This window comes from Homarus americanus, unplaced genomic scaffold (genome assembly GCF_018991925.1).
Source record: "Homarus americanus isolate GMGI-L3 unplaced genomic scaffold, GMGI_Hamer_2.0 scaffold4896, whole genome shotgun sequence".
Classification (NCBI taxonomy): Eukaryota; Metazoa; Arthropoda; class Malacostraca; order Decapoda; family Nephropidae; genus Homarus; species Homarus americanus.
In genome coordinates this window covers 8,390,910-8,411,465 of record NW_024749657.1, presented here as the reverse complement: position 1 = coordinate 8,411,465, position 20,556 = coordinate 8,390,910, and the positions used below count along the sequence as shown (strand labels likewise).

The window sequence follows — 20,556 nt, the reverse complement described above, 5'->3', positions numbered from 1 at the left end:
CAAACATCAGCTGATCCACCATAATAAACAAACATCAGCTGATCCACCATAATAAACAAACATCAGCTGATCCACCATAATCATAAAATGAATGACATTGCAGCTGTTAAGTAAAGAGTGCCATTAAGTACAGTTTAAGTGCCACTATAATGGAATGGGAGACGTAAAGTGTACTTAAATTCCCGCTATAATGGAACGCGTGCCATTAATTCTACTGGCATCATCGCTATAATAGAAGTGGCACCATTACATGAAGTTTAGTCGTAGCAATAATAGAACTAGTGCCATTATTAGCATTTAAAGTGTTATTATAATGGAGCACGTGCTAATACATTTAATCAAACCGAATTTATAACAGGAAGTGGGCCATTTAGTGCAGCTATATGGGTGTTGTTGTGTAAGTGGCACCATTAAGTGAGAGATAAGATTCCGTGTTCCACTTACATCAGACACAATTAATGGCATACAATTCTTATCTCACAAGTGCCATTAAACTAGCTCGAGCGTCAGGTAGTTAATGGTGTTTAAAGTGGAGTTAAAGATATAGATGGTATCGTTTTAAGTGGCGTTAAGATCTAAGTTGGCATCGTTTTAAGTGGTAGCGTTCAAAGTGATTGTTAAAGTCGGTATTCTAAGTGGTAGAAGGTTCTAAGTGGCACTAAAGATATGGGAGGTGACACCTTCCTAAGCCCATAATCAGATGTTAGGGATGGTGAACAAGTGACCCCCCCCTCCTGTGTGTACGCCCCCCTCCCCTCCTGTGTGTACGTACGTCTTTCTTGGGTCTTAAATTGAAACAAGAGAAGAGGAATGTAATGTCCCGTCCAGAGATCAACATGGTGAGTGGACCAGTTAATTCCTTAAGTGGGAACCATCTCCTACTTCTACTCTCTCCCCTCCTCTTCCTCTCCTCTCCCTCTATCCCTCTTCACCATCCTCCTCCTCATCTGCCTCTCTCTCTTACCTCCCCCACTTCCCTCCCTCCTCTTCCTGCTGCTGAAGCAAAGTACAGTAATTAATTGGCAGACACAATATTCCTCTGGCTCCTTTGACCTCCAGCCGTCCAGGAAAACAGAATTCTCAAAGATAGACTGGATTACTGTGTGTCTGTGAAACTGTCTAATACCATGACATAGAACTACCCAGTCTCAATTTCTAGTCGGCTTAACAGTACAAAGGGTTAATTGGATCATAAATAGACCTCAATTAACAAACCTAATATAAAATTAAACCACCCATCGTTACATACAGACAGTTCGGGTGTTATGGGTCGGATGAAACATTGAAAAAATTGCGTTTAAATTGGTGAGAGGTGAAGCATTTGTCTCCAGTAAGTCAGAGCGAACACTGAGACCAGATGTTCACTGCGGCATATGGCTGAGAATGGATGAGAGTCGAGTCTGGATGTCCTATAACACCACCAACCCTGAGACCAGACGATGACCTGATGAACCCGTGACCTGATGAACCCGTGACCTGATGAACCCGTGACCTGATGAACCCGTTGACCTGTTAACTCCCGGTGTCATCTTTCCTCCTGGTTGAGAAGGATAATAGCCTGAGCTGTCTAATCACCTGTATTGCTGACTTTAGCGAGATTTAATTAATATTTAGATTACACATGTTACCTGTCACTCTCTACCTGCTGTTATGAATGAATCAATTTCTACTCTACAGCGTCTCAATCGTTAAGAAACTATTACATACGACTTATATAGATATTTTATGTCAACCTGTCAACCCGTATCAACACCAACGACCCATATTACACCACAAATTTCAACACTATACCTCTCCCTCCCCCCCTCGCCCCTGAAAAAAAATCCAGGGTCGGGAACTATATTTTTAAACCATAAAAAAATATATATTATAACTTTATTTCCGCCATTTTACGTATATAATATTTACCATCTACAACGATAAGAGACGAGTGTAATAGTGTTTATCTTATTCCACTGTGTATGTACCCAGAAAAACCTAACCTAACCTACTCAGTTTGTTTAAAGAGTTTATTCGTATTTAGTAAGTTTATTTAGTGAGTTAATTCCTGTTAGCGAGTTTTTTCCCGTTAGCGAGTTTATTCCTGTTAGCGAGTTTATTCCTGTTAGTGAGTTTATTCCTGTTAGTGAGTTTATTCCTGTTAGCGAGTTTATTCCTGTTAGCGAGTTTATTCCTGTTAGTGAGTTTATTCCTGTTAGCGAGTTTATTCCTGTTAGTGAGTTTATTCCTATTAGTGAGTTTATTTCCTGTTAGCGAGTTTATTCTATTGTGGGTTTATTCCTGTTAGCGAGGTTTGTTCCTGTGAGCAGGTTTGTTCCTGTTAGCAGGTTTATTTCTGTTGGCGGGTTTATTCCTATTGGTGAGATTGGCCTCCACCTGCCAGACCTGACTACTGACGATAAATGCTTCCGCACCCAAGTTGCATTATTGACCAGCCTGAACCTGTCCTGGGCAAGCACCACGAGAACAAAGAGGAGAGAGGAAAAAAGAGAGGGAAAGAGAGAGGAGAGAACAAAAGAGAGAGAGAGAGAGAGAGACAGACTTCCAAAACGTGAACAGGTAGTTCTTGTATATGATAACAGAATGCGAAAGTTGGGGGTCTTTTTTTTCTCACAAACTTTCCACCAGCTCTCTCTCTCTCTCTCTCTCTCTCTCTCTCTCTCACACGTAACATTAAACTCTCACTGATTTCCAATGTTTATTTCTGAAATAGTTATAAAAGCGATAAATTTCCCTCGGCTTTTAAACAAACAAATGTATTTTATGTTTCTGTTTGTTGAATATTAATTAGTTGTGTTTTTTTTTTATGTATGAATGTGACAGGAATGAAAAATAATAATAATTGTATGATGTATTTTTGTATAATGAATGTTGTATATGGTCTTGCTAAATTTTATTCTTGTTATTGTCTTAAAGTAATACCTGAGAACTAATATTGTTACTGAATATAAGTAAGAATATTGTTGAAGTCACCCCTAGAATCCTTATCTCGTTTTCTGTTGCTACTTCCTCTCTTGAATACACTTTATATCGCTTCAGTATAGTGTGAATGGTTTAGTTACATCCACTCAAGCTAAAATAAGTCCAATATTGTTAAATTCTCCATCAAAATATAAGGTAAAATATAAGGTAAAATAAGTCCAATATTGTTAAGTTCTCCATCAAAATATAAGGTAAAATAAGTCAAATACTGATAAGTCTCCACCACACAAAAAATATTACTTTGTTTATTTTCGTTTTGGTGTTTCTCTCGAAGACCTTTGGCGGCGTGAACAATACCCGGGGAAAGGTTTGGTCAGATCAATTCAAACTTAAAGGATAAAGTTCATTGGCTGGAGATTTACAGCTGATTACTGGTATAGGTCAGGGCAGAGGTGACCTTGACCTACTTTTAATACGTCAGGGAGAGAGAGAGAGAGAGAGAGAGAGAGAGAGAGAGAGAGATAAGAGGGACCCGTATCACTGTGTTATCGTGATACATATTAAACTCGTGGCTGTGTAAACTATAATGACACATGGATTACCTAATGGTGTTGTTAGGACAGTGATAAATAAACACACACGAGACAGGAATAATTAATAATCGTCCTTGTGGTTTTAATCTCCGTCTCTGTGTTTATATGTTTAGTTATCATCTATGTTTAGGTGAGGTGACAGGAGATGAGTTGAGATGAGGTGAGGTGAGGTCAGGTCAGCTTAGGTTAGGTTGAAATACTGTAATCGAAAAGTGAATCATGATGACACACATTCACGTCATCAGGTAATTAACTCAGGTAATAATTCACTCGTTATCTGCCTGCCTCTCTCTCTCTCTCTCTCTCGCTCTCTCTCTCTCTAAAGCAAGTAACTAGATAATGCAGCTCTCTCATTATCTATCTATTCATCTATCCATTTATCTATCTATCTGTATATCATGTCGCTAAATATACCATACGAGATCCATCATGTTGCATTGTTGATCATGTTGCAGGCCATGTTCGAGCCATCAACAGAGGACTGGGTACTGTTGGTCAAGTCGGTGCAACTGAGGGATCAAGGTATCTATGAGTGTCAGATTGGCACCACCCCACCTAAAAGTCATTTTGTGACACTGCATATTATAGGTAAGTCTCCCCCTAAAACTTGTCTCTCTCTCGTTTTCTTTAGTCTCCTTACAAGACTTGCTTCCGCAAACAACATCACCTAAACTTTCCTCTTCGTTTCTTTGTCTCCTTTCCTCCAATCTTCTTTTTTTGGTTTCTTCTCCTTTCTTACATTTTTTATATATCTTTCTTCTTTTCTCTTGCATTTTCTATACATTTCTCTCTTACATATGACAACTGGTCTGTCTTTCTTCTCCATTCACCTATTCTGTTTATTCTTCTTCTCTCTCTCTCTCTTTCTCCTCCAATAGTTAAGTTCCCCCTGAATCTCTACGTCGTTTTCTCTTTCCCTCTCTCTCCTTTACGATCATCTTCAACACTTTCTCTTTTTTTTATTCCTTTTACAACTTTGTTACTTTTCGTGTTCGTGGTCGATCTTCCCTTGAGTCTTTCTTTTTACGTTTTTCTTATTCAGTTCTCTCTCTCTCTCTATATCTCTTTCTTTCTCATTTATTCATTAACACTCTCCTCCTCCTTTCTTTGTAGCCCCATACATTATAGATAAGCTCGCTCTCTCGCTCGCTCTCTCTCTCTCTCTCTCTCTCTTTACGGGTGCCAGTCGGCCCAAGTCACACCGACGTCCTGCATATAATTGGACAGTTGCCAGTGAATCTCATCTTGATTTCTCTTTCATCTCCTTCTCTAGCTTTCTCTCTCTCTCTGTCACTGCCTTTAACTTTCTCTAGCTTTCTCTCCCTGTAACTCTCTCTAACTTTATCTAGCTTTCTCTCTCTGTAACTCTCCTTAACTTTATCTAGCTTTCTCTCTCTGTAACTCTCTAACTTTCTCTCCCTGTAACTCTCTAACTTTCTCTCCCTGTAACTCTCTAACTTTCTCTCTGTAACTCTTTAACTTTCTCTCTGTAACTCTCTTTAACTTTCCCTAGTTTTCACTGTCTGTAGCTTTCAATCTCTATCTTTTTTCGGTATCACTTTCACTTTCTTTAGCTGTCTCTGTGTATCTCTCACGCTCTCTGTCTTTTTAGCTCTTAATTTCTTCAGCTTTCTTTTTAGTTCTCTTTTACTTTCTCTAGCTTTCTCTTAACCTTTCGCTCGATATCTAATTTTTTTTCTCTCTATCTTTCATTCCCTTATCCCTCTTTCTCTGACTTTCACTGGATCTCTTTCTTTATCTTCATCTCTCTCTCTCACTTTCTCACTAAATGTCCAGTTACCTAAGTGAGATATCTTTACCAGTCACACAAAAGGTATCGACTATGTGAGAAAAAAAAAGGTAATTAAGTGCTATAAATTCTCCTGTATGTTTCAGTAGGGCCAAGGAAATTACAGGTACATTATACAGTTGATAATTAGGTATTAGTTGTCACCTTGATGCACAGGTATAGAGCTACATAATAGAGTACTAATTAAGTTATGTTCCCGTAGATATACAGGTGTGCAGGTGTTTTTGCTTATATTATACAGGTAATTAATTATGTTCTTGGTGTTAACGTTAAATTACAGGTGCACTAAACAGGTGATATTTAGGTTCTAGTTGTCACCTTGATGCACAGGTATAGAGGTACAAAATGGGGTACTAATTAGTTGTTCCCATAAATGTACAGGTGTGGATTATTTATATTATACAGGTTAATTAATTGTGTTCTTTACGTTAGAACCTCGGACAGAGATCCTAGGTGGCGGGGATGTCCACGTCAACACAGGGTCAACAATCAACCTCACCTGCTTAGTGTTGTATCACGCCCGCTCCCCTCACACCCTCACCTGGCTCCATCAAGGCAAGGTGAGTCATCCACGCCCTATACCTGAGTCAACCACGCCATCTAGGTGAATGAGCCAAGCCCCCTAAGTGAGTCAACCACGTCCTCTAGGTGAGTCAACCACGCCCTCTAGGTGAGTCAACCACGCCCTCTAGGTGAGTCACTACATATTTACAAGTATATGGAAAAAAAAAAAAAAATACACAGGTCGTCAATGTTATAACTTTTACTAAACAGTCAGTCAGTCAGTCAGTCAGTCAGTCAGTAGGTCAAGATCAGTAAGTGGAGTAGGTCAAGATCAGTCAGTCGGTTAAGATCAGTCAGTCAGTCAGATCAGGTCAGTCAGTCAAGATCGATCAGTCAGATTAAGATCAATTAGATCGAGTCAATATCAGTCAGTCCAGTCAATATCAGTCAGTCGATCAGTCAAGATCAGTTTAAGTCAGATCAGTCTCTCTCTCTCTCTCTCTCTCTCTCTCTCTCTCTCTCTCTCTCTCTCTCTCTCCCTTCGCTGATCTGATTTACCTCACCTGTCACTGCTCCACTCCTTGACATCAAATCTTAGACGTCTCCAATACCTCACTTCCTTCTCCCACGTCTCCAATACCTCACTTCCTTCTCTCACGTCTCCAATACCTCCCTTCCTTCTCCCACGTCTCCAATACCTCACTTCCTTCTCCCACGTCTCCAATACCTCACTTCCTTCATCTTCTCCCTCACGTCTCCAAGATAACATTCATCCCCTCACTGTTTCTCTCTCCTTCTCTCTCTTCTTTATTATCATCTCTCTTCACTCCATAACTAGGAGATACAATGTTCTCCATGTATCTTCTTCAAATACTAGGAGATTTATTGTTCACTACCTCACCAACTAGGAGATTCATTGATTACTACCGCCCCAACTAGGAGACCCCACTATTCTTTACTCCCCCAGCTAGGAGATACTATACAATAATCTCCCATATTATCTCCACTGTATTCTTTATATCTCCCCAACCGCTAGGAGATAATAACCTTCTCTCCCCCTCCCTCACCACCTACAGGAGATCCACTATGACTCAGGCAGGGGAGGTGTGAGTGTACTGACGGAGGCGGGAGAGGTGACGCGGTCTGCCCTCCTCATACAGAGAGCCACCAGACAAGACGCGGGCAATTATACCTGTCGACCACGAGGCGCTGAACCTGCCACCACCACTGTACACGTCCTCCATGGTCAGTCTGTGTGTATGTGTATTTGTGTATGTGTATTTGTGTGTACCTGTGTGTGTGTGGGTCAGTCTATGTTTTTGTGTGGGTTAGTGTTTGTATGTGTGGGTTAGTCTCTGTGTGGGCGTGTGTGTATCTATCTGTGTGTATCTACCTATGTACGTGTGTGTGTGTGTGTGTGTGTATTAATGACCGTACAGGTATAATCACAACGTCGGGGGAAGCGGCTAATGCCTCTATCTATAATTAAGGTCAACTTTTCGACATTAATTTTCATGCTGTAGTTTAGAATATTTCCACCAGGTGTTATTAAGTCTCGTGCGTTATTCATGGACCGGTGTACATGTGTATTACTGTATGCGTACATGTGTATATTATGTATATTACTGTATGCGTACATGTATGTATTATGTATGACTGTTTATTAAGCACACACACGTATTAGAAGTAAAATTTCGCAACGTTAGTTTCTGTTTCTTTCGTTCCACATTACAACCTGACCTAATGACTGTCCGTGTGCGTGTGTGTGTGTAATAATAATAATAATAATAATTAACGGTTTATTGAAAGAGCTTGGCAGCCAGAAGGCTGAAATATACAGTTACATATTTGGGGAATGGGTTACGAATTACAAATAATATACAAGTAACATAAGTGACACAAATAAGACATATAATAACTAGATGGGGAAAAGCTCAAACTACAGTTCATTTCAACATAGTGACAGTGTAGGGAGCAGTGTTTACTGGGAGTGAATACACTGGTTTATTACAAGTTATTGATAATTTTTACAATGGTTGGGACTGGGCTGTTCTTATAGCGATCAGTTCGTGCACGTATGGGCTGGATGCGGTTGTGGTGTCGAACAGCAATTCTCGGACAAGGGATCTCAGGTGGTAGTAGGAGCCGGTGTCGGGGATGGTGTAGAAGCTTCTTACCAAATTTGCAGATGAGGTCGTGGTGATGGTCAGTGAGAGTCGAAAGGGTCAGTGTGTTGAGCGCTTCTTGATATGTGGAGTAGGAAGGGGAGAGAATGTGTGTGTGTGTGTGTGTGTGTGTGTGTGTGTGTGTGTGTGTGTGTGTGTGTGTGCTAAGTTCATTTCTGGTGTACATGTATGTATTACCGTGTATTACGTTCATAGCTGATATACAAGGTAATACTGTATGCTAATATCGGAGAGAAAATGTGTTTAATCACCTCATTCTGAACCCAAAGTGGCAAGTACTGTCAGTGTTAATGTCTCTCACTTGTCTTATTGTAACAGCTACCTGGGCAGCCTACCTGGTAAACAAAACACACTTATTACAGGGTTGTTATAGTAGGTTTTCAGACTTGTAAAATATAGATGGGTTATTTGTAAACAACTTGTAAACACTGGTGGCATTTGGAAATAAACAATTGGGTGCTCACATGTTAGTAAACTATCTACAGGATGGAAGAAGAATCATTTGATAGTATAGAGACAATGTTAGTGAGTTGTGGTGGTAAAAGTCGCCTCACACGGCAGTAAATGTCACCTCTCCTGGGACACACACACACACACACACACACACACAGATGGTCGGGGTGAAACACACATGTTGTTGTGTTATTGTTGACACATTATGGTTGTTGCACCTGTGTATATAAGGTAACACATGTGGCTCATATGAGAGGTGGGTAGTTCAGTGTACACGGACGACCTGTACACGGACCTGCTGTACACGGACCTGCTGTACACGGGACCTGCTGTACACGGACCTGCTGTACACGGACCTGCTGTACACGGACATGCTGTACACGGACCTGCATGCAGTCCTGCTGTACACAGACCTGCTGTACACGGACCTGCTGTACACGGTCCTGCTGTACCTGGCCTGCTGTACACACAGTCCTCCTGGACCTGCTGTACGGACCTGCTGTACACGGACCTGCTATTGTACACAGACCTGCTGTACACAGGCCTGCTGTACACAGACCTGCTATTACACAGACCTACTTTGTACACGGACCTGCTGTACACAGTCTGCTGTACACAGACCTGCTGTACACGGACCTGCTGTACACGGACCTGCTGTACACGGTCCTGCTGGCCACAGACCTGCTATACACAGACCTACTGTACACGGACCTGCTGTACACAGACCTGCTGTACGGACCTGCTGTACACGGACCTGCTGTACACAGGCCTGCTGTACACCAGCCTGCTGTGCACCCCGGACCTGCTGTACCTGTCCTGCTGTACACACGGACCTGCTGTACACGGACCTGCCTGTACACGGACCTGCTGTACACAGAGACCTGCTGTACACGGACCTGCTGTACACGGTCCTGCTGTACACAGACCTGCTGTACACGGACCTGCTGTACACGGACCTGCTGTACACGGTCCTGCTGTACACGGCCCTGTTGTACACGGACCTGCTGTACACGGTCCTGCTGTACACGGCCCTGTTGTACACGGCCCTGCTGTACACGGCCCTGCTGTACACGGCCCTGTTGTACACGGACCTGCTGTACACGGTCCTGCTGTACACGGACCTGCTGTACACGGACCTGCTGTACACGGACCTGCTGTACACGGTCCTGCTGTACACGGTCCTGCTGTACACGGACCTGCTGTACACGGACCTGCTGTACACGGTCCTGCTGTACAGTCCTGCTGTACACAGACCTGCTATACCTGGACCTGCTGTACACGGTCACTTGCTGTACACGGACCTGCTGTACACGGACCTGTACACACAGACCTCTGCTGGCACACACGGACGCACACCTGCCAGCCTCTTCCCGTGCTACACGATGGCACAAGCTCGTTCACTACCGAGCAAATGTGTGGAGCCTCACAGCCCTCCTCCCTTCAGCGGAGCCCTTACACAAGTGACAGATATTGTGAGGGCTTTACCTGAGATGAGCAGGTGTGGCTGTACCACCGGGGAGTGACTCAGCAGGTGTGGCTGTACCACCAGGGGGTGACTCAGCAGGTGTGGCTGTACACCACCAGGGGAGTGACTCCTTGGGTGTGGCTGTACCACCAGGGGGTGACTCGCTTGGGTGTGGCTCTCTGCCACCAGTGACTCAGCAGGTGTGACTGTACCCACCAGGGTGACTCAGCAGGTGTGGCTGTACCACCAGGGAGTGACTCAGCAGGTGTCTACCACCAGGGGGTGACTCAGCAGGTGTGGCTCTACCAGGGTGATTCAGCAGGTGTGGCTCTCTCTACCACCAGGGGGTGACTCAGCAGGTGGTTCTACCAGGGGAGTGACTCAGCAGGTGTGGCGTACCACACCAGGGGGTGACTCAGCAGGTGTGGCTGTACCACCAGGGGGTGACTCAGCAGGTGTGGCTGTACCACCAGGGGGTGACTCAGCAGGTGTGGTCAAGTGACACTGTCATACACACAGACAGACAACAAGACGACCCTGGTGTACACATCCTTGTGTACACCAACAGCCTTATACTGTGTACATGTGTACACAACAGGAGTACTTCTGTATACTGAGGCCTTACTGTATACTGTATACCTGACGTAATACTGTATGTATACTGTTACCTGAGGCCTTACTGTACACTGTATACCTGACGTAATACTGTATGTATACTGTTACCTGAGGCCTTAATGTACACTGTATACCTGACGTAATACTGTATGTATACTGTTACCTGAGGCCTTACTGTACACTGTATACCTGACGTAATACTGTATGTATACTGTTACCTGAGGCCTTACTGTACACTGTATACCTGACGTAATACTGTATGTATACTGTTACCTGAGGCCTTAATGTACACTGTATACCTGACGTAATACTGTATGTATACTGTTACCTGAGGCCTTAATGTACACTGTATACCTGACGTAATACTGTATGTATACTGTTACCTGAGGCCTTACTGTATACTGTATACCTGACGTAATACTGTATGTATACTGTTACCTGAGGCCTTACTGTACACTGTATACCTGACGTAATACTGTATGTATACTGTTACCTGAGGCCTTAATGTACACTGTATACCTGACGTAATACTGTATGTATACTGTTACCTGAGGCCTTACTGTACACTGTATACCTGACGTAACACTTTATGTATTCTGGTGTTTTACTTTCACTAGTTTATTGTATAAGAAAAGTTGTGTTGTTAATATTGGAGCTGTTCTGTGAGACAAACTCTTTCCTCTGTGCCTTAGGATTCAGTTCCCATGTTCGTATCTACACGACGCTCTATATCGCCTTGTAAAAGTAACTTAGTTTTACCCTTGTGTTAATAATTCAACTTATCTTTCAGTCTATTAAACTATCTATCATAACCTGAGTCTTGGGAGTTATTTACGTTCAGTCTGGTCATCAGTAAAGTACCACCACCATTACCATGTCTCAGCCAGATACCAGCCCAATGTTGACAGGTGTGTTCTACAGGTGAACATCGGGCAGCCATGCAGGGAGCAGTAGGCAGAGGCGGCTTCCCTGCCAGCACCTGTCTGGTAGCGTGGTTGGCCCTGTGGTGTGTGTGGTGGGCGGGGATGCCTTTTAACTACCTAATAGGCTGCCTGGTTGCATGGGCGGCGTTGTGGTGGGCGGACGTACCCTCCAACCACCCACCAGGTTGTCCAGTAACATGGTCGACCTTATCCCTCCACCACGTATGGTCTTGTATGGTAGTGTGGGCGGTGTTGTGGTGTGTGTGGTGGGTGGGTCTGCCCCTGCACCACCTGGCACCACCTAGACACAACCTAGTGGGGAGGGAACCACCTCTCCACCACCTGTAACTCCTCATCTCCACCATTAAGGTAAGAGTCGACCAGATTAATGTTCCTCAGAGCTTGACCTTTGACACCACTTATGTTAAAATATATATTGTGGTTTCATTAATAGATACTGTATGTCATCTCGCGTCTCTAAATACCACACGAGGAAACAATTAACAGTTCCCATTGGTATATTAAACGTATTTCCAGGTCAAGTTTCATATGAAGTTTGATTGAGAAAAGTTCACACACAGAGACAGGTGTGATAACAGGTGTAAAGATAATCCCCTGTAGTGAACGTGTCATAAAGGTGATAACTTAACCTAGATATAATTACTAATGTTACGATACATGTAAGGTTGACTTAATATGTATCATAATATTGCTATATATATCTAGGTTACGTTACTTTAGGTTAGGTTAGGTTAGGTTAGGTTAGGTTACATTACGTCAGGTTACATATAATACTTAGTCATTATGAGAAGCGACAAGTTCCATAAAGTGACTTAGACATTCAGGTGGAGGCGAAAAAGCCGGTTATTTATCAGGCGTTGTGAGTTTTATGAGTTGCTCCTTGAGAAACGTTTTCTTGAGTGTGAGTAATGTTGCAACTTTGCTCGTTTTGGCTCATACAAACACCCGGAGTTATTTAGGACTTTGTAAACAAATATCCATTATTGTGATACCTGTAGTTATCGTTAATGGCTCGCATTTTACCAAAACAACAACACCTGAATGAATTACCTGTACAGTTTGTTAGTTAATCAAATTTTTTTTTAATATAATATTTGTCAAGACAGAATTAATTTAACAAGGAAATATAATGAGAACAAAATATTTTAACAGTACAGATACAATATATATATAAACTATTTTCATAAAGTACCATACTCCTATAAACAATGAATTTAATATAACTTGTTTTAATAAGTGTAATGTTTATTAATCTATATAAACACAGACTAATCTTATTCACTTAATCGAGAAAAAAATAACCTAAAAAAATATACGCGAATTTGTTTCCTTAAAATAGATAAACATTGTATTTTTCAATGATTTAATTTTAACTGGGGGACATTTCTTTAATTCCAGATCGCCGGTACCTCTCACTCACAGGAACCAATTAGAATTAAGTTAAGGCTAAATCTGGATTATATATCGTTCATTAAGAAGGTAAGTCAGGTGGATTAAAAATAATCCAAAATAATCCAATAATCCTTCATTAATGTAGAATCCTTGAATGATATAATAGGATCTCCAATGAAGTCCTACCTTATGACGGTAATGTACAATCCTTCGCTGTGAGGATCGGGCTAATAGGGAATCCTTCAGGGTAATCCTACGTTGCCTCAGGAGCAATCTAACAGCAATATCCTATAGCTCTCAGTGGAGGAATACTATCCTGATATCCTAGCTATAGTTAACACGAGAGAGAGGTGAGGGTGGAGGGAGAGAAAACGAAAGAAAAGAATGAAAGCGAAAGTGAAAAAGCGAGAAAAAGAGAGAAGAGACAGACAAACAAACAGACAGACAGACACAGACAGACAGACACAGATAGACAGACAGACAGACAGACAGACAGACAAAAACAGAGAGAGAAAGCTATATATACAGAGATTACCAACAAACTGTTATTATTACCATTCCATATCAGTCGTTGTTAGCGTGTCAGGGGAGCCATTCCTCCCCCAGACCTCAACAGTTCAGTTACCGTGACAGTCCTGACAGTCTTGGACAGTTGAAATGGTTAAATGAAATAAAAATATAAATAAATAATATATGATTTATGTAAACTTCCACTATGCTGGCAGGTTCTCATATGACCTCCCTCCCTCCCTCTTCTACCCTCCCTCCCTACCTCTTCTACCTTCCCTCCCTCCCTCTTCTACCCTCCCTCCCTACCTTATGTGTGAGGGGGGTGGGGTAAGGGTAGGGGGTAGAGGGGTTATACAAGCCCCCTCTCCCTTACATATAGTGAAGGGGGGGGAGGAGAAGGGGAGGTTTATATACAAAAATAATAATAAAAATAATAATCTATATCCCTTAATTATTATGATTTAAAGTTACCAAAAATTACGTAGATAAAAAAAAATAAAAAAATTCTACCAGGGTTTTTAAAATATAATGAACGGTAATGAGTAATTTATTCTCACAGGAGGAAATGATCCGGGAAAATATTGTAAATATTATATACAAACAATAAAAGTTAAATGGGGGTTAAAAATACCGAGAGAGGCGTCAATAGAGAGTGGGGGAGATTTAGTGTGAAGGCTGTGCAATATATAAGAATTAGGAGGCTTAATTCTCTTGGTTCGTCTGTGTGTGTGTGTGTGTGTGTGACTCGTTTGTTATGTGGCTCGTGTGTGTGTGTGTGTGTGTGTGTGTGTGTGTGTGTGTGTGTGTGTGTGTGTGACTCGTTTTTTATGTGGCTCGTGTGTGTGTTTTTATGGGAAGGAGAGAGAAAAAAAATCTCACTGGTGAAACTCTACGGAGATCGCCACCCACATTTCACTATATATTATTATTATTATTATTATTATTATTATTATATTATTATATTATTATTATTATTATTATTATTATTATTATTATTATTATATTATTATTATTATTATTATTATTATTATTATTATTATATTACTATTATTATTATTACTATTATTATTACTATTATTATTATTATTTATCATTATCATTATCATTATTATTACTATTATTATTACTATTATTATTAGTATCATCATTATTAATATTATTATCATTATTATTATCATTATTAATATTATTATTATCATTAATATCATTATTATTATTATCATCATTATTATTATATTTGCACCTAATAATTTATACAGTATAATTATTTAACATGTGATATAATAATTTTATTTATTTTCTTTTCAGTGGAACAATTCACAACCAGTTAATAAAATCATCAGTTAACTACCACATAAAAAAATAACTACTGTTTGTTCCCCAGTCAGCCAGTCTACCAGTTATCAAGTCTACCGGTTACATCCGTGTTGAAAATTGAAGTTAAATTTGAAGTTAAAATCGAAGTTAAAATGTGTATTAACTTCGAGATTAAAATATTATACGAAGCTAAATGTCAAGAAGCGGCAATGGTAAGTTAATGTACAGTTGAAGTTGTTAATACCAATTACCACCCATTCTACCAGTTACACCAGTCTGACAGTTAGAGCCCTTTCCATCAGATGTTAAAACAGTCTATGACCAGTCTATCAGTTAACAACCACTTGGCAATTATAGTGTATTATACCAGTTACAAACCGGTGTACTTGTTAATAACCAGTGTACATGTTAACAACCAGTGTACATGTTAACAACCAGTGTACATGTTAACAACCGGAGTACATGTTAACAACCAGTGTACATGCTAACAACCAGTGTACATGTTAACAACCAGTGTACATGTTAACAACCGGTGTACATGTTAACAACCAGTGTACATGATAACAACCAGTGTACATGTTAACAACCGGAGTACATGTTAACAACCAGTGTACATGTTAACAACCGGAGTACATGTTAACAACCGGTGTACATGTTAACAACCAGTGTACATGTTAACAACCGGAGTACATGTTAACAACCGGTGTACATGTTAACAACCAGTGTACATGTTAACAACCGGAGTACATGTTAACAACCGGTGGACATGTTAACAACCGGTGGACATGTTAACAACCAGTGTACATGTTAACAACCAGTGTACATGTTAACAACCAGTGTACATGTTAACAACCGGAGTACATGTTAACAACCGGAGTACATGTTAACAACCGGAGTACATGTTAACAACCGGAGTACATGTTAACAACCGGTGTACATGTTAACAAACTGGCTCACGAGCAATCGGAGTATACATAACCAGTGTGTTGATGATAACAACCGGTTCACTTTGTTAACCGGTGTACATGTTAACAACCGGTGGACATGTTAACAACCGGTGTACATGTTAACAACCGGAGTACATGTTAACAACCGGTGGACATGTTAACAACCGGTGTACATGTTAACCAGTTTCACAGTTAACAAGAAGTGTACCGGAGATTTAGACTGTAAATGTTAATCTTGATAGAATATAAATAAAAACAGTCAGTCAAATAACATCATCAGTTAACAGTCACCATCCAGTTACAACCAGTCTGTACAGAATAGACTGCTTATATCAACCTGGCAGCTCAGAGTCAGTCATTTATTGCGACTGTCTATCTGACTGTAGATAGACTGTCAACACACAGTTAAGTTCCTCGACCATCACCTACAGTCACCAGAAGCCAATCAGCTACCAGTTAAATTTCAGTCAAGCTTCAGACAGCCAATCGAGTACCAGTTAACAGTCAACAACCAACAACCAATCAGCGACCTGTACACAACCAACAACCAATCAGCGACCTGTACACAACCAACGACCAATCAGCGACCTGTACACAACCAACGACCAATCAGCGACCTGTACACAACCAACGACCAATCAGCGACCTGTACACAACCAACGACCAATCAGCGACCTGTACACAACCAATCAGTGACCAGATAACAGTCGACATATATTTACAACCTACAATTACATCTTCATCTGCGTGTTATTTTAGTCGACTCATGAATAACGTTAAAATCTATTCTCTCTCTGATGACAATATTATTTATGACAACATATAACAACACGTTAATTAAATCGAGTTAATAATGGCTGGTACAGTCTCTCTCTCTCTCTCTCTCTCTCTCTCTCTCACTCTCTCTATCTCTCTCTCTCGTGTATATTACATAATAACACCACACATAAACACTGCAATATATTATGAATTACAAAAAAATAATAATTTAATAATGTAAAAATTTTAATGTAAGTGGAAATATATTGCGTTTAGGATTTAATATAGACTTATGCATTTAATTATTTATCAATAAACGAAAAAAAATGTATATATTTTTTTCTAAATTAAATAAATAGTTAGGAATCATATTATATTGGTATTTTCTATAATGTATAAAATTATATTATAGTTGGTGTTAAATATATACTAGAAAAATGGCCCTGCCTCCCTCTCTTCCTCCAACGCAGGGAGCAGGGAGGGAGGGAGGGAGGGACCTATTTCTGGAACACCCTATATTTCCTCAGATCTACAGACGGTAAAATATCTACTAATGACTGCCTTACCTCCCCTCTCCCTCCCCCCTCCTCTCTCCGTCTCCTCCCTCTCTCCTCCTCCCCCTCTCCGTCTCTCTCCCCCTCTCTCTCCGTCTCTCCCTCCCCCTCTCTCCGTCTCTACCCTGCCCCTGGTTCCATTCCGCCTCGGTTGGTTCCCTGCACCGGCCATCACTCCCTACTGACACATCTGGTGGATTTTCCTCTCATTGTGGTGTTTATTGTGAATGGAGAAAATTAACTTAACCCCTATATACTAAGTAAGCTATTTATTACCGGGTGTGGTAATTAACAGGTGGTTGTTAGTTAGTTGTTAATGAGTCAAGAGAGGTGTTAAAATGATCGGTAAATTGTAGACTGGTTGGTAAATGGGTTGACTGGATGTTAACTGGTGGATTGGTTAACTGATAGTGGATGTTAACTAGTGGACTGGTTGACTGATAGTGGATGTTAACTAGTGGACTGGTTAACTGGTAGACTGGTTAACTGGTAGACTGGTTAACTGGTAGATTGGTTAACTGATAGTGGATGTTAACTAGTGGACTGGTTGACTGATAGTGGATGTTAACTAGTGGACTGGTTAACTGGTAGACTGGTTAACTGGTAGACTGGTTAACTGGTAGTGGACTGGTTAACTGGTAGATGTTAACTAGTGGACTGGTTAACTGGTAGACTTTAACTGGTTAACTGATAGTGGGTGTTAACTAGTGGACTGGTTAACTGGTAGACTGGTTAACTGATAATGGGTGTTAACTAGTGGACTGGTTAACTTGTAATGGATGTAAACTAGTGGATTGGTTAACTGATAGTGGGTGTTAACTAGTGGACTGGTTAACTGGTGGACTGGTTAACTGATAGTGGGTGTTAACTAGTGGACTGGTTAACCGGTAGATGGATGCGTGAAGAACAAGGAACACGTATAGAGGAATAACAGAGAACTTAAACAATAACAATGATGTTAAATGATAATAAAACACTGAGGCAAAGAATAAACAATAAACAATGACGTGAGAGATAAGAAAATAATAATGTGAATAAATGAATAAACATTGATTAACTTAAATAATATAAACATTGGTGTGACTGAACTAAAAAGTGACGAAAAAAATAAAAAAAAGTGACGAAAAAAATAAAAAAAAGTGACGAAAAAATGAAAAAAGTGACGAAAAAATTAAAAAAGTGACGAAAAAATGAAAAAAGTGACGAAAAATGAAAAAAGTGACGAAAAATGAAAAAGTGACGAAAGAATGAAAAAAGTGACGGAAAAATGAAAAAAGTGACGAAAAATGAAAAAAGTGACGAAAAAATGAAAAAGTGACGAAAACATTTAATAACTAAACAAGAACAACAACTTTATTTGAAAATTATAAAAACAACATTGAAAAAAAAACAAGAAAATAAAGAAAAATATTACTAAAAAAATTAAAACAACCAGAATTATTTTAAGGAAAAATTAATACAATGAAAATAAACAATTGTAAATAAATGAAAAACAAATTTACGTAACATATGTAAAAAAAATATTAGTGTTTCTTTGGAAAAAAATGTAGACAAAAAAATAATTAATGTAAAATGAAAATAAATATTGTACAGTCGAGAGGATGAGTTATACAGTGGTCTTTAAACTTTACTATTATTGGCTGTATTTAGTTAACCTGAGACCCCCACCCACCCGCCTCTCTTGACCTGACTGAGGGTGTTGTTAATCTCTCTCGTGAGGGATACCTGTCCTAGTGTTGACTTAACGCAGCCAATGACCTATAATTATCGGTCACCTTTGTTGTTCTATAATGAAGTACTGTACTATAGTCATTGCAGGTAAGGTCACGGAGGTATCAAATGTTTATTCTAAGTTTTGGAAGAATTTTTTTTTTTTTGTGTTGAAAAGGAAAAAAGTTAAAATTCTTTCCAATATGGTTAATGTTATTGTTATTATATACTGCCATGCGTTAACAAGCCCTTAAACGGGGACGGTATTCTAGGTTAGTACACATAGTCATCAAGAAACAAAATTAGTGTTATAGATGAAGTACTGAGGTTCCATAACGTAAGGTTGTGTTAAGTCTCCAACCCACCCAGCCACCCACCCACCCACCCAGTACAGCAGTAAGCCAGACGGGGTTATGAAGAGCGACCTCCCACCTCACCTGCCACGACTATACTACCTGTGTGTCTCACTCATCACTGTTTATATAAGGTAGATTATGTAAGGTAAACTTTACGATAATAAATGTTTTCTTTTTTGATACAAACTTTGTTTTATTTTATCCCTGTGACTTAAGGATGGTATTTACTTATTTTAAAAAGTATTAAACATTAAGAAAATAAACAAATAAGATATACAACTCTCAAGTCTACATGGATTAGGATATTCACTCCAGTACCTCACCCAATAATAATCTAATTTACCTTGGCCAATCTTAACCTCCTCCCCAAGACCCATTCACCCCCTCCCGCTCACCCCCTCCCGCCCCTCCCACACTCACCCCCTCCGCCCCTCCTCGCCCCCTCCCCACGCTCGCCCCCTCCCGCCCCCTCCCACGCTCGCCCCTCCCCTCACCCCCTCCCACCCCTCCCAAAGGCCTCACCCCACATCACCCCCTCCACCCCCTCCCACACTCACCCCCTCCCCCGCTCACCCCCCCTCCCCACGCTCACCCCTCCACCCCCTCCCACCTCACCCCCTCCCGCCCCTCCACTCACCCCTCACCCCCCTCCCCCACACTCGCCCCCTCCCCCACACTCACCCCCCTCCGCCCCCTCACACTCACCCCCCCTCCCTTGCTCACCCCCTCCCCACTCACCTCCGCCCCCTCCCCACACTCACCCCCACCCCGCCCCTCCCCTCCACCCCTCCCGCCTCCCCACCCTCTCCCCCTCCGCCCCTCCCCTCCCCCTCCGCCTCCCACTCACCCCTCCCGCCCCCTCCCCCTCCCCCTCCCACCCCTCCCCACCTCCCCCCTCCCGCCCCCTCCCCCTCCACCCCTCCCCCCACCCCTCTCTATACCTATATTTCCGTATATATTCTTTATGTACTCCGCACCTGAACTCCTTTTATGTTACCCCAATATATAAAACAATGAGACCCATCAATACTGACCCGTGCCCATCACCTTGTTTACCCTGGACAACAAACGCCAACACACCACAAAGGTTAACAGCCAATATGTGATGGTACTCTCTCTATATACAAGGTTGGTGCCAATATGATCCCCCCAATATGACGTAACTATCAGAGTGTCAACAAAGCGTCATCAACCGCAGGGGGAAGTGGAGTCATATGGTTAGTGTATTACTGTCATGTGCTGTGTGTGTGTGTGTGTGTGAACAATAATCACCTACGAGTATCGAACGCGGGTCATCATGAATAGCAGGCAGGTAACTTATCCACTAAACAGCTATAAGCTAAAAGGTTAACGCCCGTATTATTAAACAGCATCTTCCCAATATTATAAATTAATTTTATTGGAATTAGTTAATTTTACCGCCACACCACCCCGTTAAGTACTGTACTGCGGTGTCCCTCAGGACTCATTTAGTTTAAAACTCGGGTTGAAACACGACGACCCTCTTCAAGGGAAGATG

At 41.2% G+C, this 20,556-nt stretch overlaps 1 protein-coding gene across 3 annotated transcripts in view; it reads left to right on the top strand.

Moving 5' to 3' along the window:
* The window catches only part of LOC121853639, a 46,794-nt gene extending 31,157 nt beyond the window's left edge, over nt 1-15,637 (top strand). For 2 of the 3 annotated variants that reach the window (XR_006086372.1, XR_006086373.1), the window contains exons 6-11: nt 3,971-4,103; nt 5,758-5,885; nt 6,906-7,074; nt 11,470-11,840; nt 12,891-12,971; nt 14,703-15,637. Coding sequence is in view for 1 of the 3 variants with exons in the window: in XM_042347915.1 (XP_042203849.1) it covers nt 3,971-4,103; nt 5,758-5,885; nt 6,906-7,074; nt 11,470-11,819 (780 nt within the window). In the remaining 2 variants the exon portion in view is untranslated. The remainder of the gene's footprint in view (nt 1-3,970; nt 4,104-5,757; nt 5,886-6,905; nt 7,075-11,469; nt 11,841-12,890; nt 12,972-14,702) is intronic. The other variant, XM_042347915.1, reaches the window with a different exon arrangement.
* The last annotated feature ends 4,919 nt before the right edge of the window (nt 15,638-20,556 follow it).